The sequence below is a fragment of the Desmodus rotundus genome, chromosome 1, assembly GCF_022682495.2.
Source record: "Desmodus rotundus isolate HL8 chromosome 1, HLdesRot8A.1, whole genome shotgun sequence".
Taxonomy (NCBI): domain Eukaryota; kingdom Metazoa; phylum Chordata; class Mammalia; order Chiroptera; family Phyllostomidae; genus Desmodus; species Desmodus rotundus.
The window spans coordinates 114,214,615-114,233,773 of NC_071387.1; the positions used below are offsets into that span (position 1 = coordinate 114,214,615).

General features: G+C 39.4%; 1 protein-coding gene across 3 annotated transcripts in view; it reads left to right on the top strand.

The window, feature by feature from the left end:
* The first annotated feature begins 211 nt into the window (after positions 1–211).
* LOC112314803 (S-adenosyl-L-methionine-dependent tRNA 4-demethylwyosine synthase TYW1) overlaps positions 212–19,159 on the top strand; it is a 161,184-nt gene continuing 142,236 nt past the window's right edge. For 2 of the 3 annotated variants that reach the window (XM_024571335.3, XM_053929786.2), the window contains exons 1-6: positions 212–391; positions 1,217–1,344; positions 1,984–2,136; positions 7,895–7,996; positions 9,526–9,720; positions 11,022–11,309. In XM_024571335.3, coding sequence (XP_024427103.2) covers positions 388–391; positions 1,217–1,344; positions 1,984–2,136; positions 7,895–7,996; positions 9,526–9,720; positions 11,022–11,309 — 870 coding nt within the window. In that variant the 5' untranslated portion in view covers positions 212–387. The remainder of the gene's footprint in view (positions 392–1,216; positions 1,345–1,983; positions 2,137–7,894; positions 7,997–9,525; positions 9,721–11,021; positions 11,310–19,159) is intronic. The other variant, XM_024571336.3, reaches the window with a different exon arrangement.

A 19,159-nucleotide genomic window follows, 5' to 3' on the forward strand; every position in this document is an offset into this window, starting at 1 on the left:
CACCGACCCGCACCTTCCTCCTCCCTGCCCACTACTGGAGAGTCCGGAATCGCTGTAGCTGCCAAGAGTTCTGAGCATTGCGTGCCTTTGGGCACGCCCCTTTCCCCTCTGAGCCAATCCAAGCAGGACCAGCGAGCTCCGGCTTCCTCACCCAGAGTTCTAAGTGGTGCTCCCCTCTGGGTCCGCCCCTTCTCCCTCTGAGCCAATCGCGACTAACCTTCGAGTGACATGGCTGCCCCCAGTTCCGCGATCTCAGGTTATAGAGCTAATACAACGAGGTAGTTCTGACAGATAGTTTTGTCTCTCCGTACTCGAACTAGCCGCTAGGTTTTTCATGTCCGCAATCGTAGTCTCCTGTGGTGCCGAAGAGCCCGGACTTTGAGGATCATGGGTAAGGGCCCCAGGCGGACAACATTCGTGGGGCAGGAGGGGAGAAACCGTGTGTTCTGAGACCCTCTCCCTGCTGAGTGGTGTTCTCAGGTCCCTTCAGAGGTGGTTGTTCTTGTCAGCACGGGTACAGCTGAGGGCAAGGGAGGATTGATCTTTCCTTTTGACTTGGGTTTTGCTTTTTGCTTCTAACCTCCAGTAAAGGGCAGAGAAAACGGACACCCCGTCCGCCGTTTTACTAGTTTGTATTGAGGACCTTTCCAGGGTGGAGCAGCCTCAAATGTGGGCCCCAAATTTTAGGCTTCGCCTTTTGAAATTGATCCCAGGTTTTAACATTGGAGGCCAGGTCCATCCATATCTCCTTCTAAAGAATGGAGCGTGGGGACAGTTATTTAAGATCCCGTTACAAGTAGCCATGGATCTTTAAAAATAAAATGGGAAAAAAGGGAATAGTTTTAGTACTATTTAAAACTTTTCTAATGGAGCAAGCATAACAGCGAAATGAACTCATAATTTTACATAAAGTGTTTGGACTTTGTGTTCCCTTCTCTTGCTTTCAAATGCTACCAAATAAAGGTTTTATATATATAAAATCCCAACATATAATTCCAGGTGATATATATATGTATGTATTGAGTTAGCATTATCATAATTTTATCACGTTCCCACATAATGTATTATTAGAGTTGACTTTCTATAGATTTATTAGCCTTGTTGAATATGGAGGTTGGAAGTTTTATTATTGTTTTTTAATTCTTAAAATACGGATGTACATCTTTGTATATGTAGCTTTAAATAAAATTACATATATGTATCATTTTAAATTTAGGTCCTTCTTTGGATTCATGGGACTTCTCACCTTTAATATCATTATGGATACACAGATTTTACATATATTTGGGCTTTGCCTTTGGTATTAGCCTTTGGATTTGTTTCCAGATTGCCATCAGGAAGCAGGTAAGTGGAGTTATTTTTTACAGGAGAGTATTTAGGCATTAGATTTTACAGAGAATTTAGAATGAAGGTTGTCTAAGGCATTCAGAAAAATGCAGAAAAGCTAAAAGGAACTTTAAATCACTTTTATATTTAGTCTCTAGACATTTTTTTAATGCCTAAAAAACTTTATTCTTTACAGATTAAGTTATTATGGCCTAAATTATTTTACTCTCACCTTTTCTTTGATGTGCTGTGGACGTCTCATTCTTAAGATGCAAGAAGATTTTGTAATGAAAAATTCAACTTTTGTAAAAAACAAAACAACAAATCTATCTTACATCTTTAAGGGGTAGTAGTCTCTTCCCACTGATTAAGGATCAGACAATAAGTTTCTACTCTTATTCTACTAAAATATATTATGAATGAAATGTATAGTTTTACCTTTGAATAATACTTTTACTCATATAATACTGTAATAGGAATCATTTTGGTTTCAAGAAATGTGGGTTCTGTCTTTTAAGGATCTAATTATACCAAAGGGTTAGTATTTGAGGAGTACACCCAGAAAGATTAGGAGAGTAATAAAATGGGTCAGTACTTGTGCTACTTTTTGTTCCTACTGAAGTTAGGAAAAGATTCAAACTTGATGGATTTGTATAGTTGTTTATCTTCAAGAACAAGAACTCACAGGAGAAATCAGTTCCAAAAGCAACTCGGGATTTGATGACAAATGGTTATATCTCTCTTCAAAAGAAGGAAGTTTTTGTATCTGGAGTGAAGATTTTCTATGGTTCCCAGACTGGTACAGCCAAGGTAAGAACTTTTGTTTTTTAATCTTCCACCAAGGAGATACCTTCATTGATCTTAGAGAGGAAGAGAGAGAGAGAGAGACAGAGAGAGGGAGAGAGACAGAGAGAGAGACAGAGAAACATTGATCTGCTGCCTCTTGCATGCCCTCCAACTGGGGATAGAACCCACAACCTAGGATGTGCCCTGACTGGGAATCAAACCCTCAAGCTTTTGGTGTATGGGACAATGCTCCAACCAACTGAGCCACACTGGCCAGGGCCAAGGTAAGAACTTTTTATGACACTTTTCATTGGATTCCTGATCTTTTAAGAAAATCCCTGAAAAGTGCCTTTTAACAATGAACTGAATTGGTCCTCCCGTCTTCCATCTTCTTTTCCCTTTTCCAGCATCTGTTTTTCATTTTTGGGATGGTTGGTAGGCTTTATCTCTTGTGCTCAATTCCAGGTGATTTGTGGTGCCTGGAGGTCACTGTTGTGAAGTATTTTTGTTGTGAAGGTTGCTTCTGCCTAAGCAGAATGGAGAGAGTTGCAAGTCCATTATTGATGCCTGTTGGCATAGAAGTAGGGACTAGTGAAAAGTGAATGACGGTAGTAGTGTCCATTTTGGGGACGCTACTACTGCCCATGTCTGGGTTGGAGCTTTTTTTAGCCATTCTGCTGGACTCTTGGACTCTTTAGTTTTGAAGATTTGTTTGCATTAATTCTGCTAATATTTCTGACAGGTAGTTCTGCCTTCCATTTTCTCTCCCTTCCATTTTTGTGGTTCTAACTCCTGTTAGTTGGATGTTGGAGGTTTTGGATGGTCTTTTATGTCTCAAACCTTTTCTTTCATACTTTATGGTAACTTTTTTTTTCATTCTGGGTTCTTGGATTTTAATTCCAAATGTTTTTTGAATGTTTTGTGTCCACTATTATTTTTTAATTACAAAAATGTCATTTTGCTCAATTTTTATAACATTTTGTTAACAATTTAGCAATATATTTTATTGAACTCCATTTCTGTATCCTTAGTTATCAGCTTTCTCAGTGTTTCTGCTGCCGGTATTTCTCTTTCCTGCTGCTTGTTCTCATCATGTTCTTGGTGATCCGTGGTTTTCTCTTCACATTTAGGACAAAATGATGGGGTAGCTGGTGTGGGTTTTCTCTGTTACTCTGTGAACAGATTTGTTTTCCGTAATTGTAAATTCTCACTGGATGCGCTGTCTGAGGTGGGTCGGGGCATGCCGTGTGACCTATTGGTCCCACGTCTCCCTCTAATGACCACCTCATTTTTTAAAGTACAGCTCCTTGAAAGTGTATGTGCTTGTGATTTCTAGTTTCTCTGCTCCTGTTTTGGTTAAACCACTTAATTAGGCTTGCATGCCCTGACGTGCTCCCAGTGACTTCCATTTTGCTAATTAATTCATAGTCTTCACCTTACTTGACCTATTAGCTGCATGACCACTCCTTTCTTCTTGAAATACTTTCTTGCTTTAAGTTTCAGGTCATTGTTCTCTAGGGTCTCCTCTTAACTTTGCTGAAGCTGGTCTTACTATTACTTGCTGATTTTTTCTATCTTCTTGACCTCTAAAGATAGTGTCTCAGGGCACAGCCCTTGAGACTGTCTTTATCTGTCTGCATTTACTTTACTCTCTAAGGGATCTTGTTATCTAGAGCTTCAAATTCTGTCTATAAAGGGCTAGATTTTAAAAATTTTATATGTATGTCTTAACAGCCAGTGCTGTTGCAGGACAGTCAGGGGGTCCTGTTGCTCACCACCCGTAGGCAGAACTCTGGAGTCTGAAGTCTGGTGGAAAAGGAAAGGGGCCCTTTATTTAAAGGCCGGGCAGTTTTGGAGTACTGGCAGGTTTCTGCCTCAGAGCCCTGCTCCCTTTAACCCTGCGGAGGTCGCGGCTGATCTGAGGGATACAAACCAACTCTTGTTTTAAATTGTTACACATATCGGGTGCTTAGGCTCCAGGTCATGACTAGCTGCATGTTTGTACGTGACTAATGTTAAACTGTAACGTTTAAGCTGTAAGTTTGGTTATAACATGTGACAATAGAATATTACAACCAACCAAAGTCAGGAGTTGACACTGTGGACCAAGTGCTAGGTACATAAAATGTGCCCAGGAACACGAGAAGATGGCCTATGGTTATATTCTACACAATTTTGAATATTGCAGGGATAAATGCTCAGACCACATGCTGAACAGCAATGTGAAAATAAGGGGCAGAATATTTATTAGAAATCTATTAACGCAGTTAGTGTCAGAACAAATAAAAAGGCATTCAGAAATCTCCACAGGTGTGCATGAGCCTTTACACCTGAAACTTCATCAGTTTCAAACACAGCTTGAAGGAAATTCTGGTGATGACGTAGATATGGCTTCCTAGACAAACAGAAAAAGAAAAAGATGTGTTACGTGCTCTGCATCCAAAACGAGTCGCTTATCAAAATATTTTTGCAAGTGTTGTGAAAAGTATTTATGCCCTGAATGTAGCGATATTGTTTGTGATGACTTACAAACATTTTGCAAAGCCAACTACTGAAGATTCTAATTAATGTTAAAGCCTTTTTTTTATGGTTGTATTTTTTAGCAACATCCATCTTTCCGTTGTTTGAAAAGAAAAAATTTTATTCTTTACACTTTTATATTTCTTTGTTTAATAATTTCTAGATTGTAACTGAAAATAAATTAAAAAATGTATTTTATTATATAATATAATAACACTGCAAATTTGCAGTGTTTTTAAATTTTTTTTTGCATTTCAGCACATACTAGTAATGAATGTATCTCTCAGAGACACCTCCTACACTGTAATTTTTTAAGACCTCCACAGGGTTAAATAATAACAGGGTTAAATAACAATCCTGCCACCCTCTGCTAGACCACACCAGTTCAAGGAAGTACCTGGAATCCCCTCTCCCATTCCTCAGAGTACCATCCTTTGTGAAACATGTCTGCAGCACGATCATTCAGGCTGCTTAGCTGGTTCCTGGTTGCAGTTCAGCTCCAGGTGACTCACAAGTCTGTGTGTGTTTGCCGGAGTCCCAAGCAGCACCACCAGCCCTGCCTTTGCTTTGAGTGTGGGAGGGGCGCCTGGGTCCACTGGTCTCAGACACTCGGACCTGCTGCGGCTGACTGGTCTCACCAGGGGAGGAGAAAGGCCAGGTTTCCTGGGGAGTTGAATTTTAAAGACTCAGCCCAGAAATCAATGCACAACTGAGTGCCTGGCTTTTTCATGTGTGTACCCACCATATTTGTCAGCTTCCTAGTCCTTTGACCCTTTTCTGGCCACCATTTTGTAGAAGGGGACAGAAGTTTCCCAGCTGAACACAGGAACGCAGTGACTCTTTGTCCTGGGTATGGCATCACCTCATTAGGCATGTGTTGTGACCTTCTCTGCTCGCGCAGTCCTGTGGCTTTGATTACAGTTGCCCGAGCCTTGTCGTGTGCAGCTGCTATTTCAGTCTGCAGTCCTCTGTGCTTCCTACAAGCCCCTCCCTTCTGGGGGGGAAGTGTTGGCTCTTGAGGGTTTCTGTCCTGCCCCCCAGTGATCTGGCCAGAACCCCCTATTACAATATGGTCTTTACTGCAGCTGCTCAACTCCACTGATGCAGTGTGGAAGTGGCCATAGACCAGGGGTGTCAAACTCATTTTCACCAGGGGCCACATCAGCCTCGAGGTTGCCTTCAAAGGGCCGAATGTAATTTTAGGACTGTATAAATGTAACTACTCCTTAACAGTTAAGTGAGAGCTTAGCTGCCGCCAGGTAGAAACAAGGTGCTGGGTGGGATAAAACTAGGTGGAGGGCCGGATTTGGCTCATGGGCCTTGTGTTTGCCACCTGTGCCATTGACGGTGTGTCAGTAAATGGACATGAGTGTATTCCAGGGACCTTTACTTATACAAAGAAATTGAGGACCACATTTGGCCTGTGAGCCTTTGTTCGCCAACCCCTGTATTAGATGATGGGCTCTAAATTTATGTTTTTAATCCGAATCACTCCTCAACTCCAGAATCTTATATCCAATTGCCTGTCTTAGATCTTCATTTGGATGTCTACTAGCCATCTCAAAATTAATATGCTTATAACTAAACTCTGATTTTCTACTCAAACCCATTCCACTTACAATCGTTCTTATTTTTGTAAATGGTAACTTCATTCTTCCAGTTGCCTAGTTCAGAAATGGCCCTTTGACTTCTTTTCTTACTACCATATCCAGTCTGTCGGCAAATACTGTTTTTTCTACATACAAAATAGACCCAGATTCCAGTCACTTCTCACCACGCTCACTACTGCACCCTGGTCCAAGCCACCCTCCTTTGCTCTGGATTACACAGTCATCTCACCACTGGTCTTCATTCAGCACTGCCCGCTCCTTCTGCAATTTCAGTGTATTCCCAACTCAGCAAAACCTTAATAGAGCTTTCATTATGTTGGCATGATTGATTAAATCATTGGCCATGGATGCTTGAACCCACTGAGAGAAAGGATACTCGAAGTTCTAAACCTGCAATCACCTGGTAGGTTTTCTGGCAACCAGCCCTATCCAGAAGCTACCTAGGACTCATCCCTCCTCTTGTCATTTCATTAGCATAGCAAAGACAGTAAGTTCTGAGGGTTTGGGATTCCAAGAACTGGAGACAGAGGCCAAATACTTATTCTTTATTATATACTCCTGTCCCGGCCCTCTCTGTAAAATAACAATTCTCCCTCATACCTTTAATACTGTATTTTCCCCTTATCCTGATTTATTTTCCTCCATAGCACTATTTGCCATCTGACATACTGTACATTTTCTCATTTCTGGGTTATTTTCTCTGTCCATCAGAATACAAGCTCCTTGAGGGCAGGGACTGTGTTCTTGTTCACTGTTGTGTATTAGTGCCCAGAGCTCAGACTGGCATAGCAGATGCCCAGTAAGTGAATACATGCTTGGCAGCCTTCGCTAAACACGAAAGAGGAGGGCGTTTTCCTAGGGTGGCAACATCTGGGATGAAGCTGTAGCTTTCCCCAAACATTTGGTCCATTTTGTCTGAGAGCTAGAGGTGTGTTGCCTGGGAATAAAGAGTGAATGCTGCATAAGCTCTCTGCACACTTGTGTGCTTGTTGGCTCTTCTCTTCCCCTGGATTCCTCCCGTTTCTGCAGTAGTGAACTCTCCCCTAGGACTTTCTCCTGTCATCTTGCCTGTTTGCTTTTTATCTTCCAGAAATGTGTTAACATTTCTCCTATTTCCCATTCTCTTCTCTCTTCAGTATTTTTTGTATGCCTCTGTGTCTTTTCCAGTGGGGCAAAGCAGCTGGAATGTCTGAAAGCCAATTTAGATTTAGCCCCATATGTACTTTGAGAAAAACGTTGAATGATTGATTTCTATAAAGATGCTTGAGAAAATGGTTAAAGTGCAAATAGTATTTGTGTGTATGTGTTTTTAAAAATATTTTATTTATTTTTAGAGAGGGGAAGGGAGGGAGAAAGAGGGAGAGAAACAATGATCAGTTGTCTCTTGTACGAGCCTTGACCAGGGACTGAACCCACAACCTAGGCATGTGCCGTTACTGGGAATTGAACTGGCAACCTGTCGCTTTGTGGGATGACTGCCAACCAACTCAGCCACATAGGTCTGGGCAGTATTTGTGTTTCTGATGAAATATGTCAGTCAGTGAAAAAAATTTTCATGAGAAATGCCTCATTCCCTTGCTGACAGGTTTAAATGAAGACAGTATTTTGCTTATTTAGCTTATTGAAGATTGATTTTTTTTTTTCCTTATTAGAAATTTGCAACAGTCCTTGCCGAAGCTGTCACTTCCCTACATCTGCCTGTGGCAATTATTAATCTGAAAGACTATGATCCAGATGATCATCTAGTAGAAGAGGTTGGTAATTGTCTTATTTTTTCTTTAGTCAAAATTCAAATTTAATTGACCTTCTGTGTTCTGGGATGATTAGAATCTTCAGAGCAAATTTCATTTTCATGCTAAGAGATTTCAGTTGGTTCAGTTTCCAGTGGCCATCAGAGGTGTGGAATATGGTGTGGTACACTGATTATCACACGGTGTGGAGCCTGTCCCTTTGGTGTGTTAGACTCCTGGGGTGGCGGAGAGGTGGGGAAGCTCAGTGGGTTGAAGTTCCCAGCGCCCTCCTGCTTCGAATCTCACAGTCAAAGGAGGGTTGTTATTGATGGCAGTGTGCCGTGCGTGTGAACCACGTGTAAGCCTACTGAGAGGTTGGGAGCCCCTTGGGTACCAGAAGAAGTGTGGGTTTTGGAGTTAGAGAAATCTCTTATTAGTTGTGTGACCTTCCCACATTAGTTAATGTCTGTGAGAGTTTAATTTCTTGACCTGAGAATTGCCCCTCCATTTCCTCTAGTTGTACCCGTGTAGGGAAGTTTACTTTATAATAGTTGTTCTCAAAGTGTGGCCCTTGAACCAGAAGTATCAGCATCTCCTGGGGACTTGTTAAAATTCAGATTCTTAGGTCCTAGCGCAGCCCTGCTGACGCAGAGTGTAGATGTGTTTCGACAAGTGCCCCAGGTGATTCTGAAGCAGCTAGAGTTGGAGAAGCACTTAGAGCGTGAATGGACAAACCTTTTCTGTAAAAAGCTGGATACTAAATATATCCAGCTTTATGGGCCATGCAGCTACAGTTCTGCCTTTGAGGCACAAAACAGCCATAGACAGTATGAAAATGAGTGAGCGTGGCTGTGCTCCAATAAAACTGTATTGACAAAAACAGGTCGGAAGCTGGATTGGGCCTGGAGGCTGTAGTTTGCCAGCCCCTTCTTAGTGTATAAACTTCTCACTAATTGTCCATCTTTTTCTCCCCCAAGAAAACACTGTAGTGTAAATGAGTGAGCTTGGATGTGCTCTAAATTATTTGTGAAAAATTATTAGTAAATTTTGATACTTAACAATTAGCAAGGGATTACTTACAACTTACCTCCTGACATGGGACTGTTAAAAAACACATTCAGGCAGATGAATTACTCTGACTAACAGACTGAAGATGTATTTTGTTTCCCCTGGTAGATGATAGTGCTAAGTTGTAACTTTATGTTTTAAAAGTTTTATTGCTTTCATTTTTCAGGTAATTTTTTAGAGATCTTTCTGTATTTTTTTCCTGACTAACTTGCATTTTGTTTCCAGTACGACAAATTGGAGGCGATAGGAATTGGTGGTCTGAGAGACGGAATGGAGTAGCTGGCGAAGGGCACCGGGAGGTGTATTAGCAAGGGACTGGGTTTGCTCCTCTGTGCAAGGGGTCCTTGCTGTGTTTTCTTCCACTTTGGAGAAAGATGAATGTTTATGAAAGCGCCCTTTGTCCTTAGAAATTGGTGTAATAGGAATGTCAGCATTAGAAGTTTTCTTTTTGAATATTTTTCTGAAATTATTACTTTCTTGGTTAGGTTACTAGTAAAAATGTTTGTGCCTTCCTGGTTGCTACATATACTGATGGTCGACCAACCGAGAGTGCAGAGTGGTTCTGCAAATGGTTAGAGGAAGCATCCAGTGATTTTCGATTTGGCAAAACTTACCTGAAGGGTATGAAATATGCGGTGTTCGGCCTCGGAAATTCTGTCTATGTGGGCCACTTCAACAAGGTAAGTACCAGGTAGATGTATGTTGAATTATAGGGATAAATTATCTTAATAAAAAAATTGACACATATACATAGACATGTATGTGTATGTGAAATAATCTATAACCTTTGGTACTTAATAGTAAATTGTGTTATTCTTTATAATTGGTAATTGCTACGCATATACATCCAATCGTGGTGTAGAGTAGGCTGTCAGTGAATTTTTATGGAATAAAGTAAATGAATATGCCTCCTATTGTCTAGTGTCCTAGGGGCTTGGATTCAGAGGCTTTGAGTTCAGCCTTCTGTCCCCAGGCAGGACCTTGTGGTTGGAAAATCGCTGATTCTTTGGACTTCCTCAGCTGCCTGGTCTGTTGTTGAATAATCTTTATCGCCCAAGCTAACTCTTAGTACAGTTGAACTCCTTGTCTTATAATCATTAATTTTTAAAGGGCAATAGAAGAAAAATAATCATTGCCCTTTATGTAATAAAACATTTATGGTTTTCCTGGATTTTTTTTCTAAATCAAATTAACTTGGCTACTTTTCTTTTGCATTCTATTCTCTGTGCTTTAAAAAATAAATATTTGGAGACTTCTCAGTTCCTTAGTGGTTCTAAAAAGCTACTAGAACTTTTGCATGTGTGACTTTCCCCAGACATGGGCTCAGCCTTGCTCACCTGTCTTTGGGAGAATGTGAGGAAAGGCCAAAGAGGAAATCTTTCTTTAAACTTGCTTTCATTCAGTTGTTACATCAAGATGTGTATTTCCCCCCATCTTTTCAAAGGACTGGTAAAATTCCAATGTGTAAATATTTTGTTTAATGCCTTGCCACTCAGGAAGTCTATTAAGCTTTTTAACTTTTAACTATGCTTCTTGAAAACCCCTGCTCCCCAGCTTCATTACTTCATATTGCAATAAAATAAATTTCTGAGTTTATGAAATTATGAGTCTTGCCACGTTCCTTTTGTTAGTAAATGGGCTTTGGCCCCAGAGACTTTGTTACGTTTTGTTTCACTAATGAGTTATTCTGACATTGTTTAGAATAGTGGTTTTCAAATTCTTTTTAAGGCATCTAATCCTTAGTTTAATAAGACAGTTTGCCTGTCTCTTTGTTCAAAAACCTTTTGCAGAATCTTATAATCTCTCCACTGCAGCCCTTGTGGGTTGTGTCTGGGACGGGAGAGCTGGAAGCCCTTTTGGCCAAGCATTTCCCTCCTCCCAGCAGCTGCAGGGGTCCCACAGGAACTTCAGGCTTTCGCAGAGCAGTCTACCAACCTGTGATTTAGATTGTGTTTCTAGCTCATCTGTCTCTTTCTTGCAGGTTGGCAAGAATGTCGACAAGTGGCTGTGGATGCTCGGTGCTCATCGTGTGATGACTCGAGGGGAAGGTGACTGCAATGTGGTTAAAAGCAAACATGGCAGCATTGAAGCTGACTTCAGAGCTTGGAAGACCAAGTTTGTCGCCCAGCTTCAGGTGCTTCTTAAAGGAGAGAAGAAATCCTGTGATGGCAATTGCAAGAAAGGCAAATGTGAATCTAGTCAGCATGGCTCAGAGGAGGTGGAGCCAGGGTCTCACCCTCAGGACGGAGTACGGCAGAGAGACACTGAGGTGTGTAGCCTGTGCGCCCATTTCCCTCTGCTTTCCTCTTGTGTTTGGGGATGCTGTACCTTACCTCTGCCCTGAGAAGCTATTTCGTTGGCTTCTGGTTAGAAGGAAGATCTGAGACTCATGGAGGGGGTGTTTTAGGGAGTGCAGCCTTAGGAGTTCAGCCGTGTTGTGCTGGATGCTCTCCTGTATCTCTTCTGTAATCATTGCATCGCTAGAGTCCCATAGATTTCTACCGCAGTCTGCAGGTTAGGAAACAGGCCTGGAGACGTTAAATATGTCTCGGGCTGAGCTTATAATCTCTTTTTTTTAGTTCACCAAACCACGTAGTCCTCCTTGCCTGTCTTATTTAATGACTATTAATCACTCTAACTTAAAGGCTGCAAGTCATCCTCGGTTCATTTCTTTCATTCCTCACATTCTAAACATTTCTCTTCTTTCTTCAGATGTCCCAGAGTTCCTTCGAAGCTCTTGTTATCAGGCTGTATCACAGCTGTGTGCCTTGGCCACCTGGTCACGTTTTCATTGAGGAACAGCTTTACATTCTGACTCTCTCCCCTTATTCCTGTCATTAGTCTCTGTAGCTAAGCATCCATGTTGATGTTTTATCTAATACCCTGGCCTGCCAGTCTCCTGCCTTTAAACCTCCAGTAACCAATTTCTCTGACCGGGGACTCCCACTTCCATGGTCACCTCTGAGATTTCATATTGTGACCTAGACTCTGACCTCTTTCTGGTGCTTCTACTTGAAAATTCTTTTGGTCCTATACTTTTCTCATTAGATAGTGAAAGCTGCTTATTTCACTTTCGTCCTTACCTGGTTTAGATTTTATACTTACTCTTTTATAAACATCTTCGATTGCCTTGCCTTCCACTCCATTTTACAACCCAATTGGCTGAACTCCACACCAGGCTGAAACCTGCCATCTGCCTTCTCCATTGCTGGCTGCTTGCTAATTTGACCACAGATTCGTGACCACAGATTGTATGAACTCAGAACTTCCCAACCGTCTGACATTCTCTTGTAAGTTCCCTGTCTCACTCTCCAGGATGAGTGTTTAATACTCTCTTTCTCTCTACCCCTTTCTCCAGCTCTCATATGAAGCCATCCGGAGGAATTCTCTTACAGCCCCTGCCCCATCCGCAAACCTTCGCATCTTTTCTGCTCCAGGAGACAAGTGTGGGTCCTGTCAAAGACCACTTTCTGTGCCTGCTGTGGAAACAGGGGCTTTGGTTCCCTTGTTCACCGCATCTCTCACTCCTGCCTTGTTAATCCTTCCTCCCTACTAGATGGTTCCCAGGGATATGTAAACATGCTCTGGAATCACCTGTATTTAAACAACACAAAAAGCAAGTGAGAACCAAATCTTTCCTTTCTTCTGTCTTTCAGCTGCTGTTTCATTTTTTCTTCTCTTTTTGTAGTCAGTCTTTTTACTTGTATTTGCTTATTTTTTTCTCCAATTTGCTTTTAATATTAAAAAAAACTTTTAAAAATACTGAGGTAAAATTCATATAACAAAATTAACACTTTAAAGTATATAGTCCAGTCTTATTTAAAACATTCACAATTTCGTGCAACCATTACCTGTGTCAAGTTCCAATTCCTTTGCATTGTCTCGGAAGAGAACTTTGAAGCAGTCACTCTCCCCCGCTTTCCCCTGGCCCTGACAGCCTCCAGTTTGCTTTCTGTCTCTATGGACGTACTCATTTGGGATATTTCACACAAATGGGATTGTACCTGTGTTTGTCTGGCTTCTCTAAGCATAATGTTTTGGAGAAGTCATCCACGTTGTACATGTGTCGGTACTTTATTCCTTTTCATGGCTGAATAATATTCCACGGTGTGGATATATCACGTTTTGTTGATCCATTTATATGTTGATGGACATTTTAGTTATTTCTACCTTTTGGCTGTTGTGACTAGTGCTGCTGTGACATTCATGTACAAGTATTTGTTTGAATAACTTTTCAGTTCTTTTGTGTATACACCTAGGAGTGGAGCTGCTGGGCCGTGTGGCCGTTCTGTGTTTAGCTTTTTGCGAACCACCAGTTTTCTGCAGTGGCTGCACCATTTTAAAGTTCCAGCAGCAATGCACAAGGCTTTAAATTTCTTTACTTCCTTGCCGACACTTCTTACTTTCTGGTTTTTTTTTTTTTTATTATAGCCATCCCAGTGAGTGTGAAGTAGTGTCTCCTTGTGGTTTTTGTGTGCATTTACCTCTAATGACTATTGATGTTGAACATCTGTTCTTTTGTATGTTTGTTGCCAGTTATATATCTTCTTTGGAGAAATGTCTATTCAAGTTCTTTGCCATTTTTAATTGGGTTGTTTGTCTCTTGGTTGTTGTTAACTGCTAAGAGTTCTTTATTACATTTTAGATGGTGGACCTTTATCAGATATATAATTTTCCCCAATATAGGTTTCCTTTTCACTTTTTTATCATGTCCTTTGACGCACTAAAGTTTTGAATTTCTGTGAAGTCTAATTTATGTTTTCTTTTGTTGCTCATGTTGTTAGAGTAATGAAGGTAAACTCATTGCTAAATGCAAGGTAATGAGGATATAATCCTGTGTTTTCTTCTAAGGATTTTATAGATTTAGTTATATTTAGGTCTTTGATCCACTGTAAATTAGTTTTTGTGTGTGGTGTGAGGTAAGGGTCCGGTTTCATTCTTTGACATGTGTGTGTCCAGTTGTCCCAGCACTGTTTGTCGAAGAGACTGTTTTTTTCCCATTGAACATACTCAGCACCATTGTCAAAAGTCCATTGTCCATAGATGTGTGGATGTTCTGGACTCTAAATTCTATTTCAATGATCTGTCAGTCTATCCTTGTGCCAGTACCACACTGCAGATTTGTGGTTAAGTTTTGAAATCAGGAGTTCTCCAACTTTGTACTTTTCTGATATTGTTTTGGCTATTTGGAGTCTCTTGCAATTCCATATGGATTTGAGGAGTGGTTTTTCCATTTCTGCAAAACACATCATTGGGATTTTGATAGGGCTTGCAGAGTCTGCGAATCACTTTGGATTATTGTCATCTTAACAATAAAAAGTCTTCCAACCTGTGAACTTGGGATGTCTCCTTTTATTTAGGTGTTCTTGAATTTCAGCAATATTTTGAGTTTTCAGCATCCAGGTATTTCACTCTTGGGTTAAATTTTTTCTTAGGTATTTTATTTCTTTACATGCTATTGAATTCTAATGTGGTCAGAAAATATACTTTGAGTGATTTTTCTTTTAAAATTTGTTGAGACTTACTTGGGGCCTAACATATAGCCTGTCCTGGAATGTATTCCGTGTGCACTTGAGAAGAATGTATAATCTGTTTTTGGGTGGGATGTTCTGAATAAGTCAGATTTAATGGGATTATAGTGTTGTCGAAGACCTGTGTTTCCTTATTGATCTATCCAATTGTTCTGTTTATTGAAAGTGGGATATTGAAGTTTCCAACTATTAATGTAGAATTGTCTTTTTCTTTCTTCAGTTCTATCATTTTTTTTGCTTCATATTTTCTTGGCTGTGTTAGGAGGTGCATATATGTTTATAATTGTTAAGTCTTCTTGATATGTTAATGTCCTTTGTCTATTGTAACAGTTTTGACTTAAACTGTTTTATCTGATACTAGTATAGTTATGCCTATTCTCTTTTAGTTACTGTTTGCATGGAATAGCATTTTCTGTTTTTTTTTTTTCTATTATACCTCTTGTAGATAGCATAGAATTAGTTCTTGTTTTTCTTTTTCTTTTTAAATTCGTTTTACCTGTCTCTGCCTTTTTATTGGAGAGTTTAATTCATTTTCATTTAAAATTACTGATAAGGACGTACTTCTATTATTTTATTATGCTTTCTATATATCTGACATCTTTTCCTCAATTTCTTCATTACTCCCACCTTTTGTGTTTTATTGATTTTTTTTCTGGTATACCATTTTGATTTCTTTTCTCATTTCTGTACATTTTAAAGTTATTTTTTGGAATAGTCATTTCTTGGTATCTGCAGGGGATTGGTTCCAGGACCTTCTGCAAAACCCAAAATCTGTGGATGCTGAAGTCTCTTATATAAAATGGTGTAGTATTTTTATGTACCCTTCGCACATCCTCCTGTATCCTTAAAATCCTCTCTAGATTACTTACAATACCTAATACAATGTAAATTCTATGTAAATAGTTTACATATTGTTTAGGGAATAATGACAAGAAAAAAGTCTGTACATATTTAGTACAGATGAACCACTGTAGGCCTAACTACATGTCAGCAACAATGTAACTTTTTTTTCCAAATATTTTTGATCTGTGGATGTGGAACCTCTAGATGCAGAGGCCTGTTGCTCCCCTAGGGATTGCCACCAATCTCTTTGATCGACAACACTCTAGTTGAATTAGTAACACCTTAGTGTACAAAATCTGCTCCTGTTTAGCTCTGACTCTTTTCCTCTATGTTGTTACCAATTACAACTTTATACATTGTGTGGTCAATAGCATGGATTTATAGTTAATTGTCTTATGTACTTGTCTTTTAAGTCATATAGATAAAAAGAGAAGTTACAACCCCAAATGTAATAACACTGGTTTTTGTACTTACCTATGCAGCTACCTTTACCACTGTTTTTTCTTCGTATAGCTTTGGGTCATTATCAGATGATCATTTGTCTCATGCGGGTCTTCGGTACATGAACCCCTTCAGTTTTCGTTTGTCTGAAAGTGTCTCCATTTCTCCTACAGTTTTGAAGGATGGATTTACTGGATATAGAATCCTTGGTTTACAGGTTTCTTTTATTTCTTTCAGTGGTTTAAATATGCCATTCCACTGCCTTCTGGCCTCTTGAGGTTCCTGATGAGAAATTGGCTATTAACCTTATCTTTTCTGAGGACCCCCTTGTATGTCAACGGTTGCTTCTCTCTTTATTATTGTCTTGACAGTTTGGTTATAATATGTCTCAGTGTGGTTCTCTGAGTTTATCTTGCTTCAAGTTTCTTGAAATTCTTGAATGTGTTGATTCATATATTTTTATCAAATTTCAGAAGTGTTTAGTCAGTGTTTCTTCAAATATTATTTCTGTTCTTTCTCTTCTGTTCTTCTGAGACTCTCCTTTTGTATTTGTCGGTCCATTTGAAGGTGTCCTGTAAGTCCTTCAGGCTCTGTTTGTTTTTCAGACTGGCTGTTTCAACTGATCTGTCCTCACGTTTGCTAATTTTTTGCTGCTTCAATCTGCTATTGAAACCCTCTAGTGAAAATTTCAGTTTAGTTATTATACTTTTCAGCTCAAGAACTTGTGTTTCCTTTTTATAATTTTTGTCTCTGTGTTGATATTCCCTATTTGTTGAGACATTGTTCTCCTGGTTATCTTCAGCTCTTTGTCCATGGTTTTCTTTAACTCTCTGAGCATATCTAAGACAGTCAACTTATTTACTGGTAAGTTCAATGTGTGTGTTTCCTCAGGGACAGTTTCTGTTAATTTCTCCTAAGTAGGCCACCTGTTTTGTTTCTTTGCATGCTTCGTGGGGTTTTTTTGAAAACTGCACATTTTTAATGTATTAACTCTGAAAATCAGATTTCCCCCCTTTTCAGAGTTTATTTTTATAGTTTGCTGTGAGTTGTAATTGTTCGTTTAGTGACTTTTTAAAACTATTTTTATAGATGTATCTGCTGTCATGTGTGTTTCTGAAGTCTGTTTCTTTAGCTTGTGTTCGTTCAGCTAGAATTTTGACTTGCCTTTCAAAAGTTTCCTTAAAATGCTTTTTAAAAAAGTTTTTCTTTTTCCTAATTCATTGTTTACTTGGTTATTGTAAACCTGTGACTAATTTCCAGAATTCTGACAAAGTTAAATTAGTTGTTTTTTTTCCTTAATTTTTAGGTGTTTATGTGAGGGAATAGGCCCTAAGAGTTACCTACTCTGCCATTTTTGCTGATACCACCATTATTCTTAACATTAAAAAAATTTAAGTTAAAACATTTTTAGAATTAAAAGTACATTTAAAACCACAAAAAGTACTTCTAGGCTTATAATTAAAAATTGTACTTCCTTGCCTCATTTTGTCTAATTCTTATTTCCCCAAGCCAACCACTTTTAATTCTTTTAGCTTTTTTCATAAGACATATACCTCTATGTTTCTAAATAATAGGTAGTTCCTGGTATTTCTTGATTTTTTTTTTTTTTAATTTGAAAATATCACACACAGAGTATCAGTTCCCTTTCGTTTTCCTGCATAGTTGTCTCACACTTTTTGGTTATACCATTATTCATTGTTTCATTATTGTGATTGTGTATATATTTACATCTATCAATTATGTTACTACATTTTCATTCTTATGCATGTATTTCCCTTAGTGCTATATCTGCTTTGATTTTTCTATAATCATCACTACTTCATTATAAAACTTAACAGAATCGAAAATTGTTTTTAATATTGTGTAGTTTTTATTGATTTCTTGGAGGCTCTCCTGAGTCTTCTGCCCCACATTGGTATGTCTGCCCTCCAGGCCCTGGTGCAGCTGAGGTCTGTGTCTTCCATCCACTGTGATACACAGTTTTACTTTCACCAGCTTCCTGGGTCGGATTCTGGATTCTGGTATTTCATATCTTCTTAGTTCTTGGTTGATTCTTGTTTTTTGGAGCACATCCTCTGAGAAAGGGTGTTTTGGATGTGAATTTTCAGGTTTGTCATATCTGCATGTCTTTATCCTACCTTCACAGTTGCTTAATGCTTCAGCTGAGTGTAGAATTCTAGGTGGGAGTAACTTTCTTTCAGAAATCGAATGCATTGATCCATTGGCTTTTAGTTAAGTGTTGCTTTTGGGAGCCCCGGTTTACTTTGGTTCTGAATTTTTATTTTATAATTCTCCACTCCTCCCAAAATCTTTAAACTTCCAAACATAGTCCCTCTAACCATCCATATTTTACTCAGCTCTTTCCCCCCAGTTTTTGGCCTGTCTTTCTCAATTCCATCTCTTGTACAGGATGTGTTTGTAGTTTATCTTCACACCAAGGATGCAGCCTTGTGGGGTCCCAGCTTTGACTCTTCTCTTCTTCGTGAGACTCTCCTCCTAGTATCTTCCCCTTGACCTTCCCCGCTCTTCTCTCGTCCTGTACAGCTGGCAAAATAGGTTCTCCAGAGTGCAGCAGGTGCTCTTAGCTGCATTTCTAACTTACCTCTTAACATTCTATTTGTAGTTTATACCTGTTCTCTTTTGAGTCCTTACATTTTTGCCAAACCAGTGATACGTTTAAGATTACGCATTAAAAATATTACTGAGTTTTATTTATTTTCTACAAGGGAGTTGTTTAATGTAAACCACTCTATAGCTGGGAGCAGAAGTGCCAGTTAACTCTCACTCACTCAGTTTGGCTCCCTACTCCACTGATGCTACCCTTTTCTAGGTCCAAGGGACTTCGTATTGTCAGGCCTCACGGATATTTCTCTATCTTCATACTACCTGACCTCCGAACAGCGCTGGACGTTGCTGACTTCTTTTAGCACTCCCTTCGCTTGACTTTCATGACATCAATCTTACGGTTTTCCTTCTTTTTTACTTGGAATCTTTTTCCTTTATCTAACCTTTACATGTTGGCATTGTTAAAGGTTTGGTGCTGGGTTCTGTTCTTTGTTGACATTTTCTTCCTGGATGATCTTGCATAGTTTTATGGCTTTACATACTCTCTAGATGCCAGTTATTCCTAGGGTTTTATTTCTAGCTCTAAGGTCTACCCTTAATTGTGTTCTTATATCCAGGGTCTGACACAAATAATGCCCCTTTTTAATTACAAAATCATAAGCATGTAATTCTGTAACATAACAGTATCATACCATATGATATTTTAGGTGTTTTAAGTTCTAATTAAAACTATAAATTA